Genomic DNA, 20078 nt, shown 5'->3' on the forward strand with positions numbered 1-20078 from the left:
TGGCCCTGGACCAATCCGTGCAGCGCGTCTACGTGGAGTACCGCCTCCTGGGCGTTCCCATGGAGACCACGGAGACGCCCATGTCCCTCCGTAAACCGACGGAGGGGGAGGAGGTTCATTACAACTTCACCAGAGGTGAGCGGGCTAGAGTGAGGTGGGCGAGGGAACACAGGTTCATCATGATGTTCATCTATGATCTCCTCCTCATTTGTCCTCTCTCATCCCTCCTTTCTTCTCCTCTTCCATCCTTCCTGATCTCCTCTCTCTCCTCTCTCTCCCTCCCTCCTCCTCTCTCTCTCTCTCCCTCCCTCCTCTCTCTCCTCACTCTCTCTCCTCTCCCCCTCCTCTTTCCGCTCTCTCTCCTCTCCACCTCCTCTCTCTCTCTCTCTCTCTCTCTCTGATAGTCATCTATGTGGACAGCTCAGAAGCATTCCCTCTCAGACAGTACCTGTACACCATGCTGGAGGGCAGTGACCCAAACCAGGGCAGGTGAGCTCAGCTGTGTGTGCATGTGTATGTCTGTGTATCACTGAGGGGGGTGTGGTATTAAAGTGTGCATCTGTATGTCTGTGTAACACTGAGGGGTGTGTGGTATTAAAGGTGTGTGTGTGTGTGTGTGTCAATGAGGAGTGTGTGTTATTAACCAGACTGTGAGTGTGTGTTTATACCCAGGTTGAAGTTCACAGTGGTCAGCGAGCCGCTGGATGAACACGAGGAGTGTGTCGATGTAGGCCTCGCCTTCCTGGACTTACAGGAGCTGCTGACAGGAAATGACATCATCGAGCGCCAGATTGACAGTGAGAATCGATATTTTCCCTCAACGAAACCTCCCCCCCCCCCCCCCCAAAAAAAAAAGTCTGCCACAGAAAATAGAAACAACAGTGGTTAGCTTGAGTTTTCCTGGGAGTTTTTAATTGACTACTTGGAGCTTATTAGGTTGATTTAGGTGCAGTTCTATGGGTGTTTATGAAGACCTCGTTGACATTGCTTGTAAAATAGTACAAATAAAATTGGATTTGACCTGAAAATATATCACAAAAAAACATATTTTCTCTCTGTGTGCCTCCATTTAACCTCAATCTCACGCCTACTCTCTTACTCCCTCTCTATTTCTCTCCGCGGTTGTAGTTGTGAGTGTGGACGAGGAGAGAGAGGTAATGGGAACGTTAAAGGTTTCCGTGGAAGCAGCGAAGGTTCTGACCGGAATCTACTGGGAGTTTCACCGACAGACAAAGGACCAAGACGACGAGAAGGCTGAGCCTGGCGGAGAGGAGGAAGAGGAGACGGAAGAGGAGGAGGAAGAGGAGAAGGAAGAGGAGGACACTTCGAAGAAAGAGGATCAGATTCGAGTGATGTCGTATGATGATGATGACAGTGATTTCTACTGAGAGATAAAGTTTTCTATATCGGTTAGAAATAAATACTCACTTTGACCGTCATGATACTTTAACACTGACAATTCAAGCGAAATTCACGACCTTTGAAGACCTTTCAAACCATCCAATGTTTTAGTAAATCAACCAGTTAATTTATAAAAACATCAATCATTAAAACCATGTGCTGTGTTTTTACTCAACAAGTAGTCTTAGTTTAACAGCTTTAAAGACTAATGTCAAAAAGCCCTCCGGTTCACGCACCCATGAACTCATTAATGTTGACCCGAAAAGGAAAAATGCTTTTGAAAAACACGGGTGTCCCCTATTGGACATCATTTGTAGTGTTAGCAACGCTTTTTATTTGCTATGGAAGCCACAACAATTGATTAGCAAAAACCAAAGAGGAAGAAGATTCGCGGTCTGGGTCGAGACGGTGTGAGATGTGTCATACTGGAGTCATCAAAGTAATCGTCTTATTCGCACTGGTTTGGCTAAGTTTGACCTCAAACCCACCAGTCGAAGCTGTCAGGCTTTAGTTAACGTTACTTTGCAAACTAGTAATCGTTATTGATACACATAATAAAAAAAAACTGCCGACCTGTCATGGTAAGTAGGCTATAGGCCTTCTTAAAACACGGCGCATTGTCAAAAGTTGGTCTGTCAACCACAGTAGGAATCTGACCATTGAAACCGGTGCTGGCATAACGATATTAAATTACTTGTCGTTACTTACCTGTGTTAAATAATGTTTATAAAACCAACCAGTTTTTGTTTTAATCCAAAGAAAGAAACCATGAAGAGCGTGAGCCAAGAGCAGGCGAGTAAACTGCTGCACAACAAGTTTGTGGTTGTGCTGGGCGACTCTAGTAAGTAGCGCTATGACTGAGATTATCCTATAGTTATTAAATTAACTGTCGTGCACACTTTTTAGTACAATCCACGATGTCAGTTGATGAGTCGTCAAAATAAATTTCCGACCCGGACATTGCTAGCAAGGTTTTGACGGAGAAATGTGAAGCTTAGCCTAATGGCGGAGCATTGATTTTTTTGGGGGGGTATTTTATTTAGTCTAATTTCTTCCTTTCCACAGTCCAACGTGCGGTATACAAAGACTTAGTCCTCCTGTTACAGAAGGACAGATACCTCTCTCAGTCCCAGCTCAAGACCAAGGTTAGACTAGACACACCTCGTCCATGAATTTCACCTCTATGCAGACTATTTGATACAGGAAAGGATGTTAGTTCACCTGCCACAAGACCTACAGAGCTCAATTGCACTTAGACTACATGTATTGGCAAGTAGATGAGGTGTGTTGGAATTGACTCAATTGGTATCTTTTGAGAGAGCTCCTCTCGTTTCATCGCATGGGGTTAGCTAAATCAAGCGTACCTGAGGCTTTGCCCAGGTCTGATAGCCACAGTAGTGGGCTGCATGTCACACACCATGCCCCTCTCCCTGCACTGGGTCATTCTGTTGGAGTTTGGTTTGTTTGCCCCCCCTTCCTCCTCTCCATCCTCCTAACCCTCCTCTCCCTCATCCTTCCTCCTCATCTATCCCCCCCCTCCTCCTGCACCATCTCCCCCTTCTCCTCTCCTATTCTTCTCCACCCTTTCCCACTCCTCCACCCTCTCCCCCTCCACCCTCCTCTCCCTCTCCTCAACCCTCTCTCCCTCCCCCTCCTCCCTCCCTCCTTCCCCTCTCTTCCCCCTCTCCTCCCCCTCCCCTCCACCCTCTTCCCCCTCCCCTCCACCCTCCTCCATCCTCTCACCCTCCTCCACCCTCCTCCCCCCTCTCCTCCACCCTCTCTTCCCCCTGTCCTCCTCCCCCTCCCCTCCACCCTCCTCCCTCCTTCCCTCCCCTCCACCCTCTTCACCCTCCTCCATCCTCTCACCCTCCTCCACCCTCCTCCCCCCTCTCACCCTCCTCCTCCACCCTCTCTTCCCCCTGTCCTCCTCCCCCTCCCCTCCACCCTCCTCTCCCTCTCCTCCACCCTCTCCCCCTCCTCCTGCACCATCTCCCCCCTCTCCTCCACCCTCTCTCCCTCTCCTCCACCCTCTCTCCCTCTCCTCCACCCTCTCCTCCCCCATCAGGGGGAGCTGGTGTTTGAGCAGGACTGCCTGGTGGAGGGGGGCCGCACGGGCCTCATGACTAACGGGACGGAGTACCGGGAGGTGCGTCAGTACCGCTCGGACCACCACCTGGTGCGCTTCTACTTCCTGACGCGGGTCTTCTCCCGCTACGTGCAGAGCGTGCTGGAGGACTTCCGTTGTGGCCCGAGTCCAGACGTGGTCGTGGTCAACTCCTGTGTCTGGGACGTCTCCAGGTGAGCCCGCCGTTCACACACACACACACACACACGTTTGTGTATCTCTCACACGTGTGTGTGTGTGTCAGGTACGACTCTCTGTGGGTGAGGGACTACAGGGAGAACCTGGAGCGGTTCTTCGAGGAGCTACGCAGCGTTCTCCCAGAGGAGTGTCTGGTGGTGTGGAACCTCACCATGCCGCTGGGCAAGAACATCGCAGGAGGGTTCCTGGTGCCGGAGGTATCATGTCTGTTTGTCAGTCGATTCATCGATTCGTGTTCAATCCAAGGAACGAACGACTCAGTGAACAAACAAGGAAGTAAATCAATAAATGAAGGGTCAAATGGAGCATGAACTTCCTATCTCTTCCTCGGCGTGGTCCTCTGACCCCCTCCGACCCCCCCCAGATCGCCCACATGGGCCCCACGCTTCGCTACGACATAGTGGAGGCGAACTTCTACGCAGGCAAGCTGGCGGACGCCTATGGGCTGGACGTGCTGGACCTGCACTTCCTGTTCCGCTTCAGCCTGCAGCACCGCACGCGCGACGGCGTGCACTGGAACGCCGTGGCCCACCGGCGAATCAGCACGCTGCTGCTGAGGCACGCAGCCCAGGCCTGGGGTGTGGCCCTGCCAGGTCAGTCTCACACACTCACACTCACACACACACACACACACACAGCTAGCCCTGTCTGACGTGGTGTGTGTCTGTAGATCCCAGTGAGGGACCCAACCAGAAGCCTGTCTGTGACAGCCACACTATGACCTTTGGTAAGTGACCCTGCTCTCTCTGTGTGTGTGTGTGTGTGTGTGTCTGACCCTCTCTCCTCCCCCCCCCCCCAGCTCCTCCCCCCTCCCTCCCTGAGCAGCAGTACTGGGGGAACGGGGAGAACTTCTACATAGACTCCCTCCCGTCTTGCCCCAGCTCATCTTCAGGGTACTTCAGCTTCGAGGAGGAGTGGGGTGCCCCCAACCCCGCAACCCTGCGCCCCCTTGTCCAAACCCTACACCCCCCTGCCCCAACCCTGCGCCCCCTTGCCCCAACCCTGCGCCCCCTTGCCCCAACCCTGCGCCCCCTTGCCCCAACCCTGCGCCCCCTTGCCCCAACCCTGCGCCCCCTTGCCCCAACCCTGCGCCCCCTTGCCCCAACCCTGCGCCCCCCTGCCTCAGCCCCGCGCCCCCCTGCCTCAGCCCCGCGCCCCCCTGCCTCAGCCCCGCGCCCCCCTGCCCCAGCCCCGCGCCCCCCTGCCCCAGCCCTGCGCCCCCCTGCCCCCAAGAGACGTGCCCGACCCGCGCGCCACCACCCACGCGGCCAGGCAAGGGCACGCGCTCCACACGGTACGTTCACTTTCATCTTATTTGGGATTAAAAAAGTGTGTGTGTCTGTGCACGGCTCTCTTCCTGTCTCTTGCTTTGTCACACAGGCTAGATTTGACTCTCAATCTGAGGGATTTTATCATTTTGTTCTCTGGCTGCTGTTATTCTCACTTGACCCTCACTTTATCTCCCCCCCCCTCTCTTTCTAGTAGCCTATCAGACAGCCCATCACCCCCACCTGGCCCCGCCCCAGTACTGGCCAGAGAACCAATACGTGATGAGGAACCGTCACACCAGGCGAGACCACGCCCCCTATGGTTACCAGAGACCAGCCCACTACTACCCCTACCCCCCCTACTAGCACTGCCCCCCCGCAGCTTCCAGTTCAGTATTATGACCTCATGGTCTGTTATGGAAACGGTTCTGTTGTTATGGAACCAGTTCTGTTATGGTTACCTGTCAATATTTAGTGCTTTTTATTGTTTCATGAAGGGTTTTCTCTGTAAAGCTTTTTTCGAAGACTTAACTCATTTTAGTGCCTTAGGATGACATTTTTGAAAATCATTTTACTCTCGAATAACCTACTTAAGTTTTAAAATGTGTGGAATTGTTAGTTTGTGTGCTTATTGCTCTTAAGTGTGAAGTATTATGATTGTAGTGTGTGCTTAACATTTTGACCCTGTTCCCTTAAATTTGTGTGTGTGTGTTTAACACAGTATCATTTTCTTTTCTTTTTTTACTCCAACTTTAATGTTTGCACTTTATTATGCATTGGGTGCTTGAGGGACGTGGTTAAGTATGAAACAGAAAACATTGGTACCAGCTGTGTAAGAACTTTATTGTTCTATAGTTTGCAAACATGTACAGGGGATTAGTGTGCTTGTATGTGTACATGGTCACTAGTGAGGAAACTACTGTTGAGGAATGTGGACATTTTACTCAAAAGAAACTTTATTTAACTGCCATGTCAACAACCGTATCCCAGGTATACTGACACTTAGAAAAAACGGATAATACAAAAAAAGCCTCAATTAGTTTATATTAGTCCTAATAAAAAGAGAAAAACAATTGTGTGACTTTGTCAGTCCCTAAGGGACAGACCACCAGAGGACAAGTATGAATCTGCGAGACCTATGTAGTGTAACTAATTACACCGCAACATCAACGTTAAAATGACGTAGATCTGATGAATATCCTCTGTCCAGATCTTTTACGCAGATAGCAGATAGATACGCAGAGAACAGATGTGACAGGATATGTTTTGGTCATTTCGATGGTGAGTTACAACTCGGTCCTGATGGTGTGTATAGTCTGGTGCAGATTACACAGAATCACCAGAGAGAAAAGATGCACACAGAACAAGACAACAAGCAGGAAGTGCATCGCAAGAATCTACTTCGTCCCAATCCTCCCTTCTCCAAACATTTCCAAAATATACGCTAGCCTGTCACGCCTTATTTTTTTCCTATTTATGACTCATTTAGATAGTACATAACGATAACCCACGGCAACGTTCTGGAGATGGAACCTAGATGAGAACACTAGTTTCTCTACAGGGTGGTGTAATTGACAGTTACACCGTTGGCCTCGTAGTGTAACAATAAATATTCAAATTTCCTGAGATTTTAATAGGAGATGGAGTGGACACGGAAAATAAAGTACGTTTTTTTTTTTTTTTCCTTCAACTGTGCTCTGATTGGTGTAGCTCGCTGTCGACCTCAGGCGACGAGGGCCAATGGCGTGGCGGTTAGTTCATGAGGAGGCGGTGCACCTGCTGCAGGTGCTGCTGTGATAGGACGAGGCGGTGGACCTGCTCCTGGCCCCGGGTGCAGGGGATGGAGACACGCCCCACAAACACTGTGCCCTCCTGCTTCTCCTGCTTGGCCTGGGGTCAGAGGTCAGAGGTCAGGGAGACAATAGGGGGGTTGAGGAGATATGCAGCTCTCAAAGCCGTGTGTGTGTGTGTGTGTCACCTTGACGAAGGAGGAGACTGGGAAGGTGGCGAAGTCAGAGGAGACCTTGGCTCCAGGCTGCTGAGACACCACATGCTCTGCTACCTCCCCCTGGAGAGGGGAGGAGGAGGGGGGTGGGGGGGGGGGGGGGGGGGGGGGGGAGGAGAGGAGAGGTGGGAGGAGGAGAGGGGGGAGGAGAGGGGGGGGAGGAGAGGAGGAGAGATGGGGAGTAGGAGAGGGGGGGAGGAGGAGGAGAGGGGGGGGGAGGAGAGGGGAGGAGACGAGACAAAGGAACAGGGAAATAATACAGCTTCAGGTAAATGCATCTATTTCAGCGTACATACAAGTTTAACTGGAGGATGAAGGGTGGAGGATGAAGGATGGAGGACAGCAGCTCTCACCTTGAGTCTGTCCAGCGCGTCTCTGAGGCTCTGCAGACGAGCAGTCTGCTCCAGCAGCTGGGCACTGGCACTGACTGGGGGAACACACACACACACCACACCACACACACACAGTTGTTAAGTATCTGATAACCGCACTACAATGGCACACTCACATAAGCTCATCTGAAGGTTTATTGACTAGTAATACTTTAGCACACACACACAGACTGACCAGGGCTCTACAGACACACAGACTGACCAGGGGTCTACACACACACACTGACCAGGGGTCTGCACACACACACAGACTCACACACAGACTGACCAGGGGTCTGCACACACACACAGACTGACCAGGAGTCTACACAGACAGACACACACACACAGACTGACCAGGGGTCTACACAGACACACACACAGACTGACCAGGGGTCTGCACACACACACAGACTGACCAGGAGTCTACACAGACACACACACAGACTGACCAGGGGTCTACACAGACACACACACAGACTGACCAGGAGTCTACACAGACAGACACACACACACAGACTGACCAGGGGTCTGCACACACACACAGACTGACCAGGAGTCTACACAGACAGACACACACACAGACTGACCAGGGGTCTTGCCGGTGATGTCCACCACTCTGACCCCGGCGCTCATCCTCAGCAGAGTGTCCAGCAGCTGGTCAGTCTTCCTGTAGAGAGCCCCGTCCAGCCCCTTTGGAGGGGGGGGCGCTGGAGGGGGGGGGGGGCCCTCCTTGGGGGGGGGTCCAGTGGGGAACGTGGAGGGGGGGCAGGGAGGCCAGCTGAGCCCTCATCTTCTCCGCCTGCAAACACAGGAGAGAGGGAGAGGAGAGGGGGAGGAGAGAGGGAGGAGGAGTTTAGACACTAAACTTCTCTCCACGTGGATATGGTCACACAAAAATATGTGATTTCTGTTTACAGATGAGTCAGCTGTATGTGTGTGTGTGTTTGGAGTGTGTGTGTGTGTTTGGAGTGTGTGTGTGTGTGTGTTTGGAGTGTGTGTGTGTCGTCACCTTGAGCCTGTTGTTTTCGTTCTTCAGGTGTTTGATGCCCAGCCTCTGAGCCTCCAGCTGCTGTTTGAGGAGAGGGGAGTCCACCACCTGCAGAGCCCCAGACAGAGAGCCTGCAGCTGGGGGAGCTGCTGGAGGAGGTGGGGGTGGATGGAAGAAGGGAGAGAAGGAAGAGAGAAGTTCAATAGGAAGCTTGTGCGTTCTGGTAGTCTGTCTCTACGTCTTGTGTTGTGTGTGTCCTGAGTGTGTGTGTCTCGTCTCACCTCCTGCCGTTCCCGTGACGATGGAGGCGATGCCGGAGGCGGGCTGGGCCCTGAGGCCGTCGATGGTCATTTTTGATTGGCTGGTGAGACGCTGCTTTAGCTCCGCCTTCTCAGACTCCAGCTGGTCGATGTCGGCCTGCAGGGCGTCCATGGTCTCTTCAAACTCCCTGAGGGGGAGGAGGGGAGAGAAGGAGAGATGTTTTAGGAGGGATGCGGTTCCGGAAGGTTCCAGATGTTAAAAAGTGAGAAGGTAGAGGTTAGAAGCGAGGAAGTTCCCCCAGGTTCCCCCAGGTTTCCCTCAGGTTCCCTCAGGTTCCCCCAGGTTCCCCTCAGGTTCCCTCAGGTTCCCCCAGTTTCCCTCAGGTTCCCCCAGGTTCCTTACTTCTCCTTCTTCTTGAGCAGGGCCAGGCTGTCGTCCAGCCTGGTCTGGATCTTCTCCACCCTCTCGTCTGCGTCCCTGGTGGACGTGTCCAGCTTCCTCTCCAGCAGGCTGAGACGCACGTGGGCCTCGCTCAGCTCCTCCCCCTGGGGAGAGGGGGGGTTATTGTGAGAGTGTATGTGTACTGTGTGGTGTGTATTGTGTAGTGTGTGTGTATTGTGTGGTGTGTGTATTGTGAGTGTAAGTGTATTGTGTGGTGTGTGTGTGTATTGTGTGGTGTGTGTATTGTAAGTGTAAGTGTATTGTGTGGTGTGTGTATTGTGAGTGTGTATTGTGAGTGTGTATTCTGAGTGTAAGTGTATTGTGTGGTGTGTGTACCTTGATCTTGAGGGACTTCTTGACCTCCTTGATGACGGTGTCCCTGTCCTCCAGACGTGCTCCCAGCCCTTCAGCGTCTGTGATCTCTGCCCTGAGGGAGGCAGCACGCAGCTCCACCGGGGGGGGTCTGGGGGGGGGGAGGCCAGGGTCACATGGGCAGCATCAACACTCATGTTTCAGAAAGTATCAACGTTCAACAGTCAGATATCTACAGACAGCTGTAGAAAATTTACCCCTCCCCTCCCCTCCCTCCCTCCCTCCCACCCTCCCTCCTTCCCTCCCTCCCTCCCTCCCCCCCCCCCCCCTCCCTCACCTCACCCCCTCCCTCACCCTCCCTCCCTCCCTCCTCACCTGTGCGTGGGGTCTCTCAGAGTCGTACTCCCCCTCCTGCATGGCGGTGGCCATCTTGTTCATGGTGGAGATGACAGAGCTGCAAGACTGACGCAGGCTCTCGTGCGGGCTCTCACCGTGACAACCGTACACCTGGGGAGGGGAGAGATAGGGGCAGGGGCTGTTATGTTGTGTTGGGGGTTTTAGTTATGTTGATCTGGCAGCAGTTGCCTCCACACACACACACCTTCGCTCACCCTCCTCAACACTACCTCCTAGGGCACACACACTCCTCACACACACACACAGTCCTGTACCTGCTGGACAGCTTTGAGGGTGACCTCCTCCAGGCTGAGGGCGCTCAGGCCCTCGCTCTCCCCCAGAGGAGCGACCGTCTGGGCTCCTGCAGCTCCCAGCTCCTGCAGCACGGCCACCACGCGGCCCAGCTGGCCCCGCGCCTCCGCCAGCGCCTCCGACACCTGCACACAGCCCCGCCTCAGTTAGCCCGCCTCAGTTAGCCCGCCTCAGTTAGCCCGCCTCAGTTAGCCCGCCTCAGTTAGCCCGCCTCAGTTAGCCCGCCTCAGTTAGCCCGCCTCAGTTAGCCCGCCTCAGTTAGCCCGCCTCAGTTAGCCCGCCTCAGTTAGCCCGCCTCAGTTAGCCCGCCTCAGTTAGCCCGCCTCAGTTAGCCCGCCTCAGTTAGCCCGCCTCAGTTAGCCCGCCTCAGTTAGCCCTCATAGTACCTCCTCACAGGGGAACCAACACACTGGGTGGTGTGTCTGTCCATAAGTGTGTGTATGAATGCGTGAGAGTGTGTATACGAGTCAGTGAGTTTGTGTACAAATGAGCGTGTGTATAAGTGTGTGTGTGTACCTGCGTTGGGAAGGCCAGCGCGGCCGGCACCCCGGGGACGTCCGTTCCAGGCATGCGACGACGGATCTTCTTACAGAACTGTCTGATGTCACTACAGGAAGTGTCCAGATCCCTGAGCAGGATAGAGAGATCCGCCCCTTCCTGTCCCGCCTGCAGGAAGGCCCGCAGACGCCCCACCTCCACGCCCATGCAGTCCAGGGCACTCTGGGTGAACTGGAGCCACGGGTCAAAGGTCAACACAGGTCAGATTCAGACTGGGGACACCTTGGTACCGTGCGATGAGAGTGTGTGTTAGGGGGAGAGACACAGACAGAGACAGACACAGACACAGATAGACACAGAGCAGAGAGACAGACAGACAGAGACACAGACAGAGACACAGACAAAGACACAGACACAGACAGACACAGAGAGACAGACAGACAGACAGAGACACAGACAGACAGAGACACAGACAGACACAGACAGACAGAGACACAGACAGACACAGACAGACACAGACAGAGACACAGACAGACAGAGACACAGACACACAGACACAGGGACAGAGACACAGACGTACCTTGATGTGGTCTCCCAGCTGCACGGTGCAGTCCTCAGCCAGCTCTGATAGGTGGATGCTGTACAGTTGCTGCGGAACCCAGGAAACAGTGTTAGTGTGTGTGTAGTACTGACTGTACGCACAGTGTACGTCTGTGTGTGTGTGTGTGTGTGTGTACCTGGTAGTACTTGATAGCCCTGGTCAGGGGCTGTGTGTGTGTGTGTGTGTGTGTGTGTGTGTGTGTGTGTGTGTGTGTGTACCTGGTAGTACTTGATAGCCCTGGTCAGGGGCTGTGTGTGTGTGTGTGTGTGTGTGTGTGTGTGTGTGTGTGTGTGTGTGTGTGTACCTGGTAGTACTTGATAGCCCTGGTCAGGGGCTCCACGTTGACAGTCTCGTCCAACTGGTCCTTGTGCAGCAGGTCGATGAGCAGGTCCAGAGAGCGCTCATGAACGCTCATCTCAGAGTACAGAGTTCCCATCCTCTTATACACCTCCACACTGCAGCTGCTCAGGGCCCTGCAGGGGCAGGTAGGACAGTTACAGTAGTGCAGTAACAGTAACAGGCTCAGTCACAGGCTCAGTAACAGTACAATAACAGCACAGTAACAGGCTCAGTAACAGCTCAGTCACAGGCTCAGTAACAGTACAGTAACAGTACAATAACAGGCTCAGTAACAGTACAGAAACAGGCTCAGTAACAGTACAGTAACAGTACAGTACCACGCTCAGTAACAGTAACAGGCTCAGTAACAGTAACAGGCTCAGTAACAGTACCAGGCTCAGTAACAGTACCAGGCTCAGTGACAGTACAGTAACGGGCTCAGTAACAGTAACAGGCTCAGTAACAGTAACAGGCTCGGTAACAGGCTCAGTAACAGTACAGTAACGGGCTTAGTAACAGTACCAGGCTCAGTAACAGTACCAGGCTCAGTAACAGTACCAGGCTCAGTAACAGTACCAGGCTCAGTAACAGTACCAGGCTCAGTACTAACCCCTGGTAGCGGTGCAGTGTGGCCTGCAGCAGGTTCAGAGAGTACACCAGGCCGGACGCGAAGCTGAGCTGCTCTCCTGGAGGACCTCGCATCCCAGGACGCACCACTGGGGTCACACTCAGGTCAAACTTCTCCTGGGCTTGCTTACTGATCAACTCAGCCTACACACACACACACACACACACACAGAGATACACACACACTTTACTAATCAACTCAGCCTGGGGGACAGGTGGAGCTTAACACACACAAGTTCTCTCACCTCTCTCTCTGTATCCCCCCCCTCCCTCCCCCTGGTACCTTGCAGATGAGCCTCCCTTCCTCCCTCGTCCCCCTGGAACCTTGCAGATGAGCCTCCCCCCTCCTCTCCTCCCCCCTCCTCTCCTCCCTCCCCCTGGTACCTTGCAGATGAGCCTCCCTCCCTCCTCCCCCTGGTACCTTGCAGATGAGCCTCCCTCCCTCCTCCCCCTGGTACCTTGCAGATGAGCCGGGGGATGAGCAGCAGCACCAGGATGCAGTCGTGGTCTCCTCCGTGACGCAGGAAGGAGTCGGGCATGAAGGAGGTGAGCAGGGACACCTGCCTGTTAGCCTGGCTCACCTCCATCTTCCTCAGCTCCATCTCTATGGCCTGCACACACACACACCACCATGTCAAAGAGGTAGAAGAGTGTTCTAGAGAGTGTGTGAGAGAGAGTGTGTGAGAGATAGAGAGAGAGAGACAGAGACAGAGAGACAGAGAGAGAGATAGGGAGTGTGTGTGTGTACCTTAGCATAGGCCTTGGTCTCTGCAAACTTGATCTTGAAGTCAAACAGCTCAGCTGGAGGTTGCTCCTGTTCTGCACTGGCACTCTGCTGATTGGTCAGCTCCCGGTTGGTCTCCTGCACACACACACAGAGATACACGTTACTCACTGTCTGGTGTACAACACATAAGTGACTGTCATGTGTGTATGTGCATGTGTGTGTGCGTGTGTGTGTGTGTGTGTACCTGCAGGCTGGAGGTCAGCTCCCTGTACTTGCTGATGGTGTGTGTGTGTGTGTGTGTGCGTGTGTGTACCTGCAGACTGGAGGTCAGCTCCCTGTACTTGCTGATGGTGTGTGTGTAGTCAGCCAGGGTCTCCTGTGCTGCCTCCACTCTGCGTTGGGCCTCCCTGACCCGCCCCCCCGCCAGGTCCAGCTGCTCCCGCAGCTCCATCTCCGTCTCACGCCCGTTCTCCTGGAGCTCGTCGTTCATCTCGTTGATGGCTTCCTGGGGTCAAGGGTCATGAGAAGGGGTTATATTGGAGGAGGAGGGGGTCAAGGGTCACCGAGAAGGGGTTATATTGGAGGAGGGGGGGGGGGGGGTGAGACTAGGGTGTTAAATGAAGAGAATGTAGGAACAGACTAGAACATGATGGATGTCAGAACATACAACAGGGTCAGGGTTAGTTACTATGACAACAAGGAGAAGGTTAGTTACTGTGAGGATGAGGAGAGGGTTTGTTACTATGACGATGATGAGAGGGTTAGGGGTTACTATGACGAGGAAGAGGATGACCTACCAAGTCGGTGACAGTCTCTCTCAGCTCCCTGACCTTCTCCTCCAGGTCCAGGTTTCTCTCCGTCAGGGTCTCCACCATCTCCTCCGCCCCCAGAGCCGCGTCCACCTGGAGCACACACACACACACCACACAACACACACACAATCAGAGCTCCACAGGTCAGCAGTAGGGAACGTACTCTGCTAGAGCGGTGGAAGGTTCCGGACCTGCTCCTTGAGCTCGTCGATGGTGACCTCGGCCTGCTTCATCTCCTCCTGCAGCTTCTCCCTCTGGGTCCTCAGCACCTCCAGCTCTCCACCCTTCTTCTCCATCTGCTTCTGAAGCTTCACGTGCTCCTGCTTCTCCGACGACGACAGGTCCCGCATCCTGGAGGGGTGGAGGAGAGGTGGAGGGTGTGAGGAGGAGAGATGGAGGGTGGAGGAGAGATGGAGGGTGGAGGAGAGATGGATGGTGGAGGAAAGGTGGAGGGTGGAGGAGAGGTGGAGGAGAGATGGAGGGTGGAGGAGAGTGGAGGAGAGATGGAGGGTGGAGGAAAGATGGAGGGTGGAGAAGAAGACCAACCTGACCAGCGCCTCCTTCAGCCGGCTGTTCTGCTCCTCCAGTTGCCTGACGTGGTAGCTGGAGGCTGCTCCGTCCGAACCTGTGAGTGTGTGGGGGGGGGGGGGGGGGGGGGAGTCAAGTACGGCCTTGTCCTCTACCAATCACAGTCAATCACAGCCCTGTCCTCTACCAATCACAGTCAAGCATGGCCCTGTCCTCTACCAATCACAGTCAAGCATGGCCCTGTCCTCTACCAATCACAGTCAAGCATGGCCCTGTCCTCTACCAATCACAGTCAAGCATGGCTCTGTCCTCTACCAATCACAGTCAAGTACGGCTCTGTCCTCTACCAATCACAGCCAAGTACGGCTCTGTCCTCTACCAATCACAGTCAAGTACGGCTCTGTCCTCTACCAATCACAGTCAAGCATGGCCCTGTCCTCTACCAATCACAGGCCCCCCTGACCTTTCTCCTCGATCTCGTGCTTCAGGATCTCCAGGTCCATGGTGAGCTCCTCCACCTTCTCCTTCAGTGACTCCACCTCCACCGTGAGGGACTCCGCACGCTCCTCAGCCATCTCCTTGTCCAGCGTGGCCATCTCGATGGCGTCCGCTGTGTCGGCCATCTCCTCCATGTAGCGTTCCTTCCCCTCCTGGGCCTCCAGGGCATCCTGACGGGGAACAGGGGGGCCGGGGGAGTAAGGGAGCAGACTGATATACTGGCACCAGGGTGTGTGTAGTGTGTAGAGTGTGTGTGTAGTGTGTGTGTAGTGTGAGAGAGTGTGAGAGAGTGTGTGAGTGTGTAGAGTGAGAGTGTGTGTAGAGTGTGTGTAGAGTGTGTGTGTGTGTGTGTAGTGTGAGAGAATGAGAGTGTGTGTGTGTGTGTGTGTGTGTGCGTGCGTGTGTGTGTGAGTGTGTAGAGTGAGAGTGTGTGTAGTGTGTGTGTGTGTGTGTGTGTGAGTGTGTGTGTGAGTGAGAGTGTGTGTAGAGTGTGTGGAGAGGTGTGTACAGTGTGTGTAGAATGTGTGTAGAGTGTGTGTAGAGGTGTGTAGAGTGTGTGTAGAGTGTGTGTAGTGTGTGCGTGCGCGCGTGTGTGTGTAGTGTGTCTCTCTCCTACCTTCTTGGCCTCCTTCAGAAGTTTCTGCAGGTCAGTCTGCTGCTCCTGCATCTTGCTCCTCCACTCCTGCAGCTGCTCCAGCTGGATGCGACTCTTCTCCAGCTCCTTCAGCTTGGCCTTGTCCTCCGAGCGCTTCATCCTCAGGGTCTCCAGCTTCTCCTCCAGGTCCTTCAGCTGGCCCCGCAGGGAGTCCTCCTCCTAGAGGGGGTACATGGAGGTTCAACATGGAGGTTCTGCCAGACTTCACACCCCAAGTTTCACTCAACACCCCCCCCCCCCCCCCCCCCCCCAAACACACACACACCAGCTGTAACGGAGAGAGCTCAAACAAGACAGCAGTAGTGAGGAACCAATCAAATCTCAAGACAGCAGTAGTAAGGAACCAATCAAATCTCAAGACAGCAGTAGTAAGGAACCAATCAAATCTCAAGACAGCAGTAGTGAGGAACCAATCAAATCTCAAGACAGCAGTAGTGAGGAACCAATCAAATCTCAAGACAGCAGTAGTGAGGAACCAATCAAATCTCAAGACAGCAGCAGTGAGGAACCAATCAAATCTCAGTCAGTAGCAGTGAGGAACCAAGAATCAAATCTTCTTTTATATTTATCAAACCACTTTGTTTCGTTCCTGCAAGTGTGTTAGCGTGACATGCCAGGTGTGGACAACACATGCATCCAGCTAGCCAATCACACGACCGCCCTACCTGCTTGTAAACGACACTCTCCCCCTGTTCACGCACAACAACACACGGACAGAACACGCGTGAGTCATCTTGTGCGTATCAAAACCACGAGATGGTCGTACAGAATGTCAAGTCCCATTGGCTGGGGGGGAGTAGAGGTGTGATGATTTGATTGGTTGAGAGGACGGGGGACCGACCTTGCTGGACGTGGCTGGGGGCGGGCCTCCGGCCGTGGCGGGAGATCCGCTCGGCAGCGGGACGACGGGCGCCCCCAGGGCACTCTGGGATAGCCCCGCCTCGCTGACATCACCAGAGAGAGAGGTGGAGAGGCCGGAAGGCTTAGGAGTCTGGAGGGAGGAGAGGATGGAGGAAGAGAGAGGACGATGGAGGAGAAGAGGAGGATAGAGGAGGATGAAGGAGGAGAGAAGAGGATGGAGGAGAGAGGACGATGGAGGAGAGAGGAGGAGAGAAGAGGATGGAGGAAAGAGGATGGAGGAGAGAGGAGGATGGAGGAGAGAGGATGGAGAAGGATGGAGGAGAGGAGGATGGAAGAGGAGAGAGGAGGATGGAGGAGAGAGGATGGAGAAGGATGGAGGAGAGGAGGATGGAAGAGGAGAGAGGAGGATGGAGAAGGAGAGAGGAGGGTGGAGGAAGAGAGGAGGTTAGACAGAGAACGGGAGGCAGAGAGACAAGGTAGAGAGACCAGACAGAAAAGGGACGTTGAAGAGAGAGATACACACGTGTAGCTAAACATGGGGCAAAGGTTGTGACCCCCACACCCTGATGGCAGGTGAACATGACCCCCAGATGACCCTGTAAGGACGTGACCCTGCTATGACCTCTCATGACCATGACATCACCTCACTACCCCACACAAACCAGGCCCTACGAGGTGGGCGAAAACGGCATAACAAAAAAAAATAATAATCCCTCTCGAGTAGACGGACAGTGTGATTGGACAGCCCCTGTCCAGCGTCCTGTTCACCGCATGTGTGGGTGAGGAGGAGGGGGGGGGGGGGCGGGACGTACCACGAGGCGGGAGGGGACGCTGCCAGGACGTACCAAGAGGGAGGGGAGGGAGCTGGCAGAGATGAGGCGGCCCGGGGTGCTCCAGTGAGACTCTGTTACGCTCTGATACAGCAGAGACTGCGTTAGCTGCTGGAGCCGGATGGCGCCTGTGCCGGCCTGGAGTTAGTCTGACAACTGTTACACTGTAGACTGGCTTTACACTGGCAACTGTACACTATCAACTTTACACTCAACTGTTACACTGTAGACTGGCTTTACACTGGCAACTGTACACTATCAACTTTACACTCAACTGTTACACTGTAGACTGGCTTTACACTGGCAACTGTACACTATCAACTTTACACTCAACTGTTACACTGTAGACTGGCTTTACACTGGCAACTGTACACTATCAACTTTACACTCAAATGTTACGCCGCAAACTGGCTTTACACTGTAAATACTTCTTGTCTATGTGTCTGACTGTTTGTTCCTTCTTCCTCCCCAGGAGGAACAGGATGGATCATGTGATGGATGGAAGGTGAATGGATTCAGACAGGTGAGCTCTGCTTCATCATTCGTTTTCACCTGTTTGTAAATAAGCTCACCTTGGTCGGACGGCGGGTTGAGGACTGGAGGAGGATGGGATAGATGCGGAAAGAGCGGGATACACACACACGTAAGACAGGCACACACACGTAAGACAGGCACACACACAGACGTAAGACAGGCACACACACACACGTAAGACAGGCACACACACACGTAAGACAGGCACACACACACACGTAAGACAGGCACACACACACACGTAAGACAGGCACACACACACACGTAAGACAGGCACACACACACACGTAAGACAGGCACACACACACACGTAAGACAGGCACACCCACCCAGGAGAGGGGGGGGCAGCAGGTTATAGCAGTAGCAGGTGAGGGGAAGTAGAGGCAGGGTTTGTTAGTCACCAGACAAACGCACACATCCCTACAACACAACTTCTCCACAACTACGACTATGCATTTCCAGCTGTAACACATTAGACCATCTGCAGTCGATATGTTATAGTAGATATGTTATAGTAGATATTCTACAGCAGATATGTTATAGTAGATATGTTACAGAAGATATGTTATCGTAGATATGTGCTCATGAGAATGAGAGAACAGTCGCTCAAGTAAAAATATAAACTTTGTGTTGAAATCATGAGTGAAAGCAGCACACATACACACACCATGCCTTTCATTGCAGGCAAAAACTTGTGTTGATACCTCCTCAAAATTGTACAAATGGTCAAATAACTATAACCCAGGAGAAAACGTAACACCATTTTTACAACAACGACAACGACAATAAATGAGACCAAAAAGCATGTTTGTGTCGTAAAAGAAAGCGAGGCATGCAAACGTAAATCAGTAAGATGACCGCGTGTTGAAGTTGAAAATCTCAGTACCTTCTTAAGGGCAGATGTCTGCAGGATTTGGGATAAGGAGAGACAAGAGAGGGTGGCATTAAGAAGACAAGAGAGGGTGGCATTTAGAAGACAAGAGTTAAGGGGGGGGGGGGGGGTTATTGCAAGGGGAGGAGGAGAGGTGGAGGGAGGAAATCGGAGAGAGCAGACTGAAAGAGTTCTGATGAGGAACAGACACCAGACTGAAAGAGTTCTGATGAGGAACAGACACCAGACTGAAAGAGTTCTGATGAGGAACAGACACCAGACTTCACCGTCTGTTGCCTCAGGGGAATCAGATCAGGACAGAGGGACACGACATCAGCTACTTGAGTTATCTTGGCCTCTGTCTCCCGTTCTGAAAGCTGCAGTGAGAAGAGTACTGTTCTCCTATCGCTGGTTTTGGAAATGTTTGTAGGTCTTGTCGGAAAGCGAGTGGTGTTCTGTTCACCTGGGCAAGTGAGAACCATACCATCCGGCCTTGTCTCTCTGTCTGTCTGCCTGTCTACCAGTGGTCTGTCTGTCTGTCTACCAGTGGTCTGTGTCTGTCTTTCTGTCTGTCTACCAGTGGTCTGTCTGTCTGTCTACCAGTGGTCTGTGTCTGTCTTTCTGTCTGTCTACCAGTGGTCTGTCTGTCTGTCTACCAGTGGTCTGTCTGTCTACCAGTGGTCATTTTGTCGGTCTTTCTTACCTGCTTGGTTGACTTTGGAGTCTCAAGAATGTCTGAGGAGAAACAGAGAAGACATGGTTACACACAACAACATGCTGTGGAGAAGGTGGAGAGAGCAGTGTGTCTGGGCCCGGCGCCGGGCCCAGGGCAGGTGGCCCAGGGCAGGTGGGGCGGCCCAGGGCAGGAGCTTACCTTTCTGCCTGAGGACCTTGGAGGTGGGGGCCTCCGGTGTGTCTGGAGAGGGGGTGCTGGAACCCTCATCCACCAGCTGAATCTGTACGGGCGTGCACAGATGGTTACACACTGTGTGTGAGTGTGTGTGAGTAAGTGTGTGAGAGAGACACAGAGCGAGAGAGAGAGAGGAGGGCATGTGTGTATGTATATATATATATATATATATATATATATATATATATATATATATATATATATATATATATATATATATATATATATATATATATATATATATATATGTATAGTGTGAGTGTGTGTGTGTGCGTGAGTGTCCCTCCCCCCTCACCTGGCTCTGCCCTCCCCCCTCACCTGGCTCTGCCCTCCCCCCTCACCTGGCTCTGCCCTCCCCCCTCACCTGGCTCTGCCCTCCCCCCTCACCTGGCTCTGCCCTCCCCCGGCTCTGCCCTCCCCCCTCACCTGGCTCTGCCGTACGAAGATGCCGTGGTTTTCCTCGCAGGTGAAGTAGCGCTTGCCCTGCACCGTGCCGTCGTTCTTGCCCTTGGCCTCGTCCAGGATCACGCCCACCCACTTGCCCGAGGCGAACAGCGTGGCGCCCACGTAGGCCACCGTGCCGCGCTGGCCCTTCCCGATCACCTCCACCAGGGAGCCCACCTTGGCCGGCCGGCCTCCACCCTCCGCTCCACTCATCCTGCTGATCAAGGCGCTGGTCAGCTGGAGAGAAAGACAGGAAGAGGGG

At 53.4% G+C, this 20078-nt stretch overlaps 2 protein-coding genes and 1 long non-coding RNA gene across 3 annotated transcripts; 2 read left to right on the plus strand and 1 right to left on the minus strand.

The window, feature by feature from the left end:
- Positions 1 to 1779: 1779 nt before the first annotated feature.
- fam113 (family with sequence similarity 113) lies at positions 1780 to 4753 on the plus strand (the record flags this gene model as incomplete). The annotated part of the gene is made up of 8 exons (XM_047052072.1): positions 1780 to 1982; positions 2161 to 2242; positions 2467 to 2546; positions 3467 to 3699; positions 3771 to 3921; positions 4089 to 4317; positions 4395 to 4451; positions 4524 to 4753. Coding segments are annotated over exons 1-8 (1065 nt in total), but the record flags the coding sequence as incomplete, so codon positions are not given.
- A 164-nt stretch (positions 4754 to 4917) lies between these two features.
- On the plus strand, positions 4918 to 5712 carry LOC124489706. Its single transcript, XR_006958791.1, has 2 exons — positions 4918 to 5018; positions 5207 to 5712. It is a non-coding gene; the product is annotated as an uncharacterized LOC124489706 (long non-coding RNA).
- A 965-nt stretch (positions 5713 to 6677) lies between these two features.
- LOC124489704 (dynactin subunit 1-like) lies at positions 6678 to 20078 on the minus strand. Its single transcript, XM_047052087.1, is given in 31 exon segments — positions 6678 to 6882; positions 6971 to 7060; positions 7351 to 7424; positions 7959 to 8112; positions 8114 to 8170; positions 8381 to 8508; positions 8641 to 8807; positions 9023 to 9165; positions 9398 to 9524; positions 9662 to 9666; positions 9755 to 9880; positions 10045 to 10206; positions 10598 to 10810; positions 11160 to 11228; positions 11485 to 11653; positions 12130 to 12290; positions 12605 to 12757; positions 12895 to 13008; positions 13187 to 13378; positions 13671 to 13775; positions 13877 to 14036; positions 14232 to 14310; positions 14677 to 14881; positions 15328 to 15525; positions 16032 to 16055; positions 16208 to 16357; positions 17630 to 17653; positions 18478 to 18495; positions 19166 to 19197; positions 19337 to 19418; positions 19799 to 20078. Coding segments are annotated over 31 exon segments (3750 nt in total). The 5' UTR covers positions 20030 to 20078; the 3' UTR covers positions 6678 to 6744.

This window comes from Hypomesus transpacificus, unplaced genomic scaffold (assembly GCF_021917145.1).
Source record: "Hypomesus transpacificus isolate Combined female unplaced genomic scaffold, fHypTra1 scaffold_199, whole genome shotgun sequence".
Taxonomy (NCBI): Eukaryota; Metazoa; Chordata; class Actinopteri; order Osmeriformes; family Osmeridae; genus Hypomesus; species Hypomesus transpacificus.